General features: G+C 35.8%; 1 protein-coding gene across 2 annotated transcripts; it reads right to left on the bottom strand.

The window, feature by feature from the left end:
* Positions 1 to 4,609: 4,609 nt before the first annotated feature.
* Positions 4,610 to 9,449, bottom strand: LOC110899810 (hydroxymethylglutaryl-CoA lyase, mitochondrial). Of its 2 annotated transcripts, none has more exons than XM_022146700.2 (9): positions 8,879 to 9,449; positions 7,827 to 8,000; positions 7,465 to 7,627; positions 7,169 to 7,348; positions 6,503 to 6,583; positions 6,245 to 6,408; positions 5,993 to 6,129; positions 5,130 to 5,245; positions 4,610 to 5,044 (listed from the first exon to the last, which is right to left on the bottom strand). In XM_022146700.2, exons 2-9 carry the CDS (start codon positions 7,991 to 7,993, stop codon positions 4,820 to 4,822), a joined length of 1,233 nt encoding a protein of 410 aa, XP_022002392.1. In that variant the 5' UTR covers positions 7,994 to 8,000; positions 8,879 to 9,449; the 3' UTR covers positions 4,610 to 4,819. The 2 variants fall into 2 exon arrangements, with proteins under 2 accessions (XP_022002392.1, XP_022002393.1); XM_022146701.2 differs by having other exon boundaries at positions 8,758 to 9,107.
* Positions 9,450 to 9,775: the final 326 nt, after the last annotated feature.

Here is a 9,775-nt window from a genome sequence, read left to right as displayed (position 1 = left end):
CTTATTCTTGAAAGGTATTTTATTTAACAAAAAATTAGCCGACAAAATGGCCTCCCCCCACATGTCCTGGCTCATCCCAGAACTTATCAACATGGCATTCATCATTTCTTTTAGTGTACGATTCTTTCGCTCCGCGATGCCATTTGATTGGGGTGTATAAGGAGGGGTACACTCATGTATTATGCCACTTTTTGCACATAATTCCCCAAATGGTGAAACATATTCACCTCCTCTATCACTTCTCACACGTTTTATTTTCTTGTTGAGTTGATTCTCAACTTCAGCTTTATACAAGATAAATTTGTCAATTGCTTCATCCTTACTCTTAAGTAAGTAAACATAACAATATCTTGTATTATCATCAATAAAGGTAATAAAATACTTATTACCACCTCTGGTAGGAATTGATTTTAAGTCACACACATCAGTGTGAATCAGATCAAGGGGTTCAGTTATTCTTTCAACTGATTTGAAGGATGATCTTGTTTGTTTGGCTTCAACACAAGTTTTACATTTTGTTTTAGAGTCAATGGCAAAAGTTGGTATGTAATCTAATTTAATTAAACGACGCATCGAATTAAAATTTACATGACCAAGACGTTCATGCCAAACATTAGGAGACTCAACCAAGTAAGCAGAAGTAGTAGCACTTTTATTCATGTTTTTCTTAACAGCCATTACATTAAGTTTAAACATGCCATTCTGGGCATAGCCCTTTCCAACAAACATACCACGCTTAGTTAAAACAAAATTATCACTTTCAAAAACCAAACGAAAACCATGCTTGTTAAGCATCCAACCCGACACAAGACTCTTGCGCAAGTCTGGAACATAAAGCACATTCTTCAAAGTGAGCTCTTTCCCAGAAGTCCACTTCAAGATCACATCACCTTCACCCTTGATGTCAGCTGTAGCAGCATTACCCATGTACAACTTTTCTCCCACCACCTCTTTAAATGTATTAAAGAGGGTCTTATCTGGGCACACATGGCGGGTTGCCCCAGTATCAACCCACCACCCTTTTGGCTCGTTACCCACCAAATTTACCTCCTCCGCCATGGCAGTGAGGTCTGAAATCATGGCCACTAATGGCATACCATCATCATCAACCATAAGAGCCGTGTCACGTTTAGGCTCTTTACATTGGTCAGCACGGTGACCAGTTTGTCCACAGTTGTAACACTTCCCTTTAAAAGGACCAGCCTTCTTCTTCACACCACCTTTCTTTGGCCCAAGGTCAACACCTTTGTTCTTCCCTTTTCCATTGAACTTGTGGCCTTTGTTACCCTTGTGACCCCTTGAGGATTGACCATGTTCCACAAGGTTTGCTTTTGCAGAAGCTTCAACTTGACCTCCTTTGTGGGCTATTCTGTTGTCTTCTTCAATACGAAGACGAACCACAAGGTCTTCGATGGTCATTTCCTTTCGCTTATGCTTAAGGTAATTCTTGAAGTCCACCCAACTAGGAGGCAATTTTTCAACAATTGCTGCCACTTGGAATGTTTCACTCAGATTCATCCCTTCCGACAGAATATCACTAAGAATAATCTGCAGTTCTTGGACTTGACTCATCACAGTTTTTGAATCAATCATTTTATAGTCCAAAAACCTAGCCACAACATACTTTTTAGTACCCGTATCCTCAGTCTTGTATTTCCGTTCCAATGACTCCCATAACTCTTTGGCAGTTGGAACCTTGAGATACACATTATACAAGGCGTCTGATAAGCCATTCAACACATAGTTGCGGCATAGGTACTCAGAGTGTTTCCAAGCATCAATAGCACTCACAGATTGGACATCAGATGTCCCTTCTGCGAGAACAGGAGGAGACTCTGTCAAAAACCTCGCAAGGTTTAGAGTGGTCAGATAGAACAACATTTTTTGTTGCCATCTCTTAAAGTTCAAACCAGTAAACTTCTCTGGTTTTTCAGCATGATTAGCAACTGCTTGAGCCGCTTGGGTACCAACCAATGGTCCCATGGTAGTGGATGTGGATCCAACGGTGGTTGATGTGGTTGCTGCAACAGTAGCCATTTCTGAAACAAGAATGAAAATTCAATCAGTTTATAGCAGAAACAGATTGGTTTACAGAAAACCAATACAAACTACAAAAGTTTGCTAATGAACAAACAAACTGTTTATAAAATTTTTTAAAAACCAAAGTAGTGAACGGGTTTTAAAATCTGTTTTAAGCTTGTAGGAGACCGTTCACAAAATAAATAAAATAACAATTTTATTAATAAACATTATGAATACAATACATAAAGAAGAACATAACTAAACTGAAAGAAATTACAATACAAGAAATTTAAATTAAAGTAAGAACAGTTACAAGGAAAATCAGGAAAACAAAATCAATGGTGACTGAGGCACGTGAAGATCACGCTTCCCTTAAAACAGATTTCGGGCCACCCAGGTGAACCCGTCTGTTTCCCAGGGTACAACAGCCTAAGCAGATTGTACTGCCGGGATTAGCCTAGCACCTGAAAAGATACCTGAAACAAGAGTTCTTAGGGATTCGAAGTTTGGAAATTCTCTGTGTGTGCTATGAACCATACGAATTTCTGTATTTTCGTGTGTCTAAAACAAAGCACCAAGCTTTGTATATAACAACCAACCAGAATTCGAATTGATTAGTTTCTATTGAATACACAATTCAATAAGACTTAATCATTTTTTCAGTTATGAATTTAAACAGTCTATATTGAATACAAAATTCAATAAAAATTAATTCTGATACTTAACTATTTTCAGTTACGAACTTGAATAGTCTCTAGTTGACCACAAGCCAAGACACATCTAAAAAATACTAAAGGCGGCTCCAAGCGGCTCGCGGCGATGCGAGCGTGCGAAGTGCGCCATCAAATCGCCCTCGTCCCGGGCCCGGGCGCGGGCGCGGGCGCGGGTCGGGTGCTTCGCACCCTCCTGGCTACCACTGGGTGTGAGTTGTCATGCAAGAATACATTCGTGTGGAGAATTCTAATTATAAATTCACAAAAAATTTATCTCTCCACCTATGTGGGACAAGCTCAATTTCCCACATGTTTATGGTTCCAACATACAAACTTAATGCACAAGATCTCTCATTCATCTTGGCTTAAATATTAATAATTAATTATATTAACTCATAATATAGTATTAATTATTAAATTTCCAACACCAATGTTAGGGTGATGTTGACGAACAAAACGAGCAACAACGATGGTTGTGATTTGAGGATCAAAGGGAGCTGGTCGAAGGGAAACTGCACTATTTATATGGGAGATTCTTCGACGGTTGTAGCCCAAGTAGTTTTCTTACCTTTTTACATAGTCTGATAGTAATTTTGGCTATATTCATGCAAGGACGGCTCAAGCTTTTTTGGGCCCAAACCGAATAACAAAATTTGTGTCGCTTTTGTAAAAATAAATTATTTTGCTTTTAATCTTATTATTCCTATATCATCGTCTTTGTGTATATATAAAAGTTAACTCCTACCACCAATAATCCCAAAGCCAACTTATCTACATATACATTTGTTTTTTTTTAAATTTGGGGTCCTAGGAAGTGAGTGCACAAAACGCTTACTACATTTCACTCTCCATTGAGCCGCCTTTGTATTTATGTACAAATTTTGATATCTCTTTGTATAAAACATATACATACCCAAACAAAACTGACTTAGTCTTGTAGATGCATAAACTACAAACGTCGAAGTACGCTAAGGACAAATTCACTGTGAGAATTCCAGCTAACATGGACTACGCATGTGTGGTCACACTTTTAGCAATTGTTGATGCTATGGAAAACCCTGATGAGATTAATCAAGCTTCCGTTGAGGTTGCTGGAGGTGTGGGTGAGGCTATTGGTGCGGCTTTAACGGCCTAGTCGAATTAGTACCATTCTCCATTCAATCCTATTGATAGCAAATTCTAAGCTAGGTATTAGATTGTATTACATATTACTATATTATTATTAACCTATAGTCTATTATGTCAGTTCTCATCATGAACCATTGTGTTCGTGTGATCGTGTCTTTATTTATGTCATATGTAAATCGACATGTCTTTGTGAGCTTTGGATTGGCGATTATGCCAAATTCCTAATATAAATACAAGGTCACACATACAATTATTTTTAAGTTGACCATATCTTATACGCTTCAAAGTGGTACAGGTCCTACCGCAGATCAAGAACAAAGAATAGAAGAATTACTATATATCAATCAAAATCAAGAAAGGTTTCCACTAGGTAAAACTCGATCAAACAAGAAGTTCGATTCTTGATCTGGAATAAAAGAGTTATGGGTTTCCGTTCATCATATCAAAGAAAATTTATTCAACGATCATCAGATCATAACATAACAGTGAGTTTGACACCCTAAAAATAAAAGAAACAGATACCGTCAAGAATATCTATAACACGATTGTTGTATTGATGAATCAACTTCGTTTGAATGGTGAAAACATTGAAGAAAGAAGGATAGTGGAGAAAATCTTAAGAAGCTTAACTCGCAAATTTGAAGTTTGAAAGTCAAAGTTTGACCAGAGTATTGACTTGCTGGAAACTAATCCTAAGACACCAAATTGACAGTCTTATTCAATTACTTGCATAAATGAAGCCTCTATTCAGAAAGAAAGATTAAGAAGCATATGAATTAACATTAATTATTTGTTTGGTAGAACCAAACATAAAGATACAATAAGCCAATAGCAATCTCATATACACGAGTTTCATACTTTTAAATCAAATCCCGGTAATTAACCAGATTTATGCCTTGTTTGTAATATATTACCACTGAAACACTATAGATATAGGATAATCCAACACTGTCCTCTTACATTTTATAAGCGACAGCAACCTTTGATCCCGATGGGCGACCCAAATACTTACAGATGAAGTCACCCGTTTGCAAAACCTTTCTCAAATCAACATTTGTTTTAATACCGAGCCCGTGAAGCATGTACACGACATCTTCAGTGGCAACATTTCCCGAAGCCCCTTTAGCATACGGGCAGCCACCTAGTCCCGCTACAGAAGAGTCCACCACACTTATTCCCATCTGTCGTTAATAAAAATGGTTAAAGCCTGATTAGTTAAATCCTCTGTCGAATTATTGTTCATGTTTTTATAAGTAGTAAGCTTACTTGAAGGGATACTAGTATGTTTGGAAGTGATTGACCATAAGTGTCGTGAAAGTGCACCGCAAGCTTTTCAACAGGCACAACTTCCATGACAGCTTCAAGCATTGGTATAACCGTTCCTATCAAATATGATTATAGAAATCATTTTAGTAATAAAACGATTCAAGAGGTTTTATGCATCATAGTTGTCAATAGTGGTCGCTATAGCGAATAGAGTAGCGTATAGGTCAAAGGTTGCTACAGGGTATGCAGCGATAAATAACGTGATTTCTGTTTTTTTACAAAGAGTTAATTACTGTTTTCGTCCCTGTGGTTTGTCAAAAATCACTATTTCAGTCCATTAGTTTAAAAATTGCGATTTCAGTCCCTGTGGTTTCACTTTCATAACCATTTCAGTCCCTGTGGTTTCACTTTCGTAACCATTTCAATCCATTATTCTGTTAAGTACAAGGACTGAAATGGTTACGAGGTGGACTGAAATGGTTACGAAAGTGAAACCACAAGGAATGAAATCGCAATTTTTAAACTAATGGACTAAAATAGTGATTTTTGACAAACCACAGAGACGAAAACAGTAATTAACTCTTTTACAAAAATAAATAGAAATAAGATATAGCTATAAAATAGCTGGATTTCAGGTTTTTGTTAACTATACATGTAAATAGCATATATACCAGGGTATTTTGATATAATATACATATAAAAACAATTTAATTTTTTCTAGCGTATTGCTATTTATAAATTAGCGCCCGCTATATATCCCTATTTGTTATGCATTATAACTTGACTTCTTTCCCTTTTAGCTTAAATGTAACCGTTTTAACCTATTCATAGAGACGGATAAATCATAAAGATGTTGAGATTACCTGGTGTACCAATTCCTATTGTGTCGCCAAGTGAGATTTCCATGCAACCCATCTCATGAAGTTGTTTCGCGACGTATGCAACCTTTGACGGACTAATTGCGCCTTCAACTGGGCACCCAACCACACATGATACATACCTGTAAGAAACAATTTCAACAATCAATACTTAAACAGTTAAACTCCCATTAGTCCATTTATTTCACATTTTCCCTAATTTTTTCATTATATAAAAGGAACGCGGTGCATACTTACCCACGAACAGGAATATCGAGCTTTTTAGAAGAATTAATAATATCACGGTAACGAGCAAGACTTTCTTCAATAGTACAATTAATATTTGCTTTTGAGAAAGACTCAGAAGCTGAAGCAAAAACCGCTATTTCCTTAGCTCCAGCTGCAACAGCAGCTTCAAAACCCTGTTTAAAGCCACCCGTAATTTTTTTTTTTAAAATTACACATTTACACATGTGAAGGATTTTTTCTGTTTTGATCGAAATGAACGTTACACACTTTTAAATTTGGTGTTAGTACAGGCAATCTTGCACCGTCAATGTTCTTAACTGCTTCAACAACATCCTTCGCGTCTGCCAGCTTCATAATACCATAAATGAAAAATGCCACTTGGCGTTAGGTAGTTTGACCAATGTGTGTGCCGTAAAAAGATACATGAAACAAGAATATATATATATGTGTGTGATAAATCTATTTATACACACAAAATAGAGTAAACTGCCATTTTGGTCCCTGTGGTTTGGACAATTTTGCCACTTTAGTCCAAAACTCAAACTTTTTGCATCTGGGTCCCTGTGGTTTCAGTTTTATTGCCACTTTGTTCCAAAAATGAAATCAGGTCATATTTGTCTTATAAAATCCTGTTATTTTGTCATTTTCCGCAGGGGCAAAATGATCATTTCTTTTTTATAAATAAATGCCATATTTTATTAGACAAATATGACCTGATTTGCCCCTGAGGAAAATGATAAAATTGCAGGATTTTATAAGACAAGTATGACCTGATTTCATTTTTGGATCAAAATGGCAACAAAACTGAAACCACAGGGACCCAGATGCAAAAGGTTTGAGTTTTGGACTAAAGTGGCAAAAGTAACCAAATCTCAGGGACCAAAATGGCAGTTTACTCCACAAAATATATACGACTTTTGAATGTGAAGCTACCTGAGGTACCCATTTTGGGGAAACAAAACTTGTGGCCTCAACAACAGATAACCCGGAAGAAACCAGCCTATGAATTAACTCTATCTTCACAGATGTAGGAACCATATTCTTCTCATTTTGTAACCCGTCTCTTGGACCAACTTCCACTATCCTCACATGACTTGGCATGCCTTTAAAAATCTGGTTTAAAAGAAAAAAAAGATTAAAAAAAATTAGTGCATAGAACCCGAACTCCTTTAGAAAAAAAAAATGATTAATTTTGACAGTTAAAGTCAAATTTTGGACTTATTAACCACCTTATTTGTTATGTCCCTTGGGCCTGTATCATTGCAGTATAAGTTCTGCTGATGGTTAGTTGTATGTTTTGAAGGATACCGATTTTCAGACTCATTGTGTGTGTTCTCTCTTTTATGGTGTCTCCAAATGAAAGCCTCTCGCCTGTATTCCTTAAAATCTTCCCTAAAACATTGGGTAAGAAAGTCAATAGTTTTATTCTTGCGGTCAAACCGGTAAGATTTCAGCTTGTTTTGCTAAATTACTTATAGTACTGCCATACAGATTAGTGTAATTACGAATCTGCTTCTGTAAATAAAATAAATTTTCTGTCTTTTAATAAGAAACTAACAAAAGGAACAATAAGATTTGAGAAATAACACACTTGTAGCTATTCAACGATCCACACGTCTTCCCTTCAATCCAGCAGTATCCCAATCCACTGTCTTCCCCGCTGGTGCTGCATCGGTTGGACGAGAACCTTCTAGAAAGATCAATCGTGCTCAAGCTTGGCAATTTGTCCAAACCAAGAGGCTCCTCCAAACTCGACATTTTGAAACTAAACATAAACCAGGAAAAAATAATGTAAAAAATAAATAATTTGAGAACTCACTGAACCAAACATGAAACATAACTAATAATGTAAATAAAGCCTTCCTAAAAAAATATTGTGCATAGAATTGGGGATAACATTGGATCAAACTTCAGTCGGAACAAAAGTAAAAAAAAAAAAAAAATAGGGCTTAAAATTAAAGAATCGAAATGACCGAAACGTTAATTTACAAGTCCAAATCAACATTTCTCATGAACTCATCAATTTGACCTAGTCAACAAACTCAACTAACTCTTGCCAAATATATCTAAAAAACTACAGCCACTATCTACCAGTTTCCAGCCACCAACTACTTTTGCCAAACATACCCTTAATGTAAAAATTAAACAATTCTAAAACTTACAGCCATAACTATAGCACTGAATCAAACATAACTAATACTGTAAATAAAACCTTTCTTATAAAAAAAAAAAAAAAAAAAAAACCCTGTAAATAGATTGGGGATAACATTGAATCAAACTTCAATTGGAGCAGAAGTTAAAGAAAATAGGGCTTAAAATTAGCGAATCAAAAATCAGGGAAACATTGATTTACAGCTACAAATCAACATATCTCATGAGATCAACAATTGACCTGGTCAACAAACTCAACTAACACATAATTCCAGTTCACAATCACTAAGATCTACAATCCGATTCCACAAATTACTTCTAAATCAAATAAAACCACAAATTACAACTGCAATTGAAGAAACAAAACGCACCTGAAATCTGATTGAAATCAAACACAAAGATGAATGAAGACTAACAAATAAGGTGATCGAAATTAAATCAAAAAAACAGGTGGAGAATTTCGATTATTTAGAGAAAATGTTAGGAGCATACCCGACGGTATTTGTGATGCTGAAATCGCCACAGATGGAAGGTAGTTTTCGGTTGGAAGTTGGTCAATTACTTCGGTACATGCTCTCTGCTCAACTACCGTTTAATATTATTATTATTATTATTATTATTTTTTGGGTTTTTGTGTCTTTGGATTCGGTGAACAAATTCTTGTGGTGATGAAATAAAATAATAAAGTTTTGAATTTGGTATTTTATGTTGTGGTAGGTATTCGTCTAGAAGGATTATGGTGGTTGTTACACATAGTTTTGTAATGTTAAAAAATGAGTAACTTTTATGTATGTTTAATTAAATATATCTGCAGAATATTTATAGTAACTAAATAGTAATGTACTTGTTTAAATATACATTAATATCGATGTCTTTGGCTCATTAATTAGAAAATCATAATAAAAGTTAACAAGGGAGCGGTTAAGAGGTTGCTTGATTGTTAGATTGAGCGGCGTGGTTCGTAGTGAGAATTCGTGGACTTGAAATGACTTCATGGCCACTAGTGGAACACCACCCACTCCATTATTGAATGGTGAAGAATATCATGGAAATATCCACAGAGCCCACAAGTGACAAATCCATCATGTGATTAAATTTGGAGAAAATAATGAAGGATGAAGGAGGGGGTGGTGGAGGGTTACTGAACGACACCCATAGATAGTGGAAGAGGGAGATGTTGGAAGGAGATGCTGAGATGACGCTGAAGTAGAGGGTTTTGAAAAGTGTTCACAAATGAACCATACCACATAGCCTTATTATAGTGTATTTAAAATACATTAATACAAGTTTTTATATATCATTCTCATATTTCTCTAATTAAAATTGGTTAGTAACGAACGTATCATTGATAATCATATAAGTTGTTTTTTATATTTTATTATGAAGACA

Source organism: Helianthus annuus, chromosome 13 (genome assembly GCF_002127325.2).
Source record: "Helianthus annuus cultivar XRQ/B chromosome 13, HanXRQr2.0-SUNRISE, whole genome shotgun sequence".
In the NCBI taxonomy this organism is placed as follows: Eukaryota; Viridiplantae; Streptophyta; class Magnoliopsida; order Asterales; family Asteraceae; genus Helianthus; species Helianthus annuus.
The sequence above is the reverse complement of the archived record's forward strand: the minus strand, read 5'-3'. Positions and strand labels throughout refer to the sequence as shown.

Excerpts from the sequence above, each read along its gene's own strand:
- LOC110899810 (XM_022146700.2), bottom strand. The coding sequence starts at position 7,993 with ATGTCGAGTTTGGAGGAGCCTCTTGGTTTGGACAAATTGCCAAGCTTG. Across the intron at positions 7,628-7,826 it reads GGATCGTTGAATAGCTACAA|GGAAGATTTTAAGGAATACA; the intron begins GTGTGTTATTTC and ends CCAATGTTTTAG. Across the intron at positions 7,349-7,464 it reads CAAGGGACATAACAAATAAG|ATTTTTAAAGGCATGCCAAG; the intron begins GTGGTTAATAAG and ends CTTTTAAACCAG.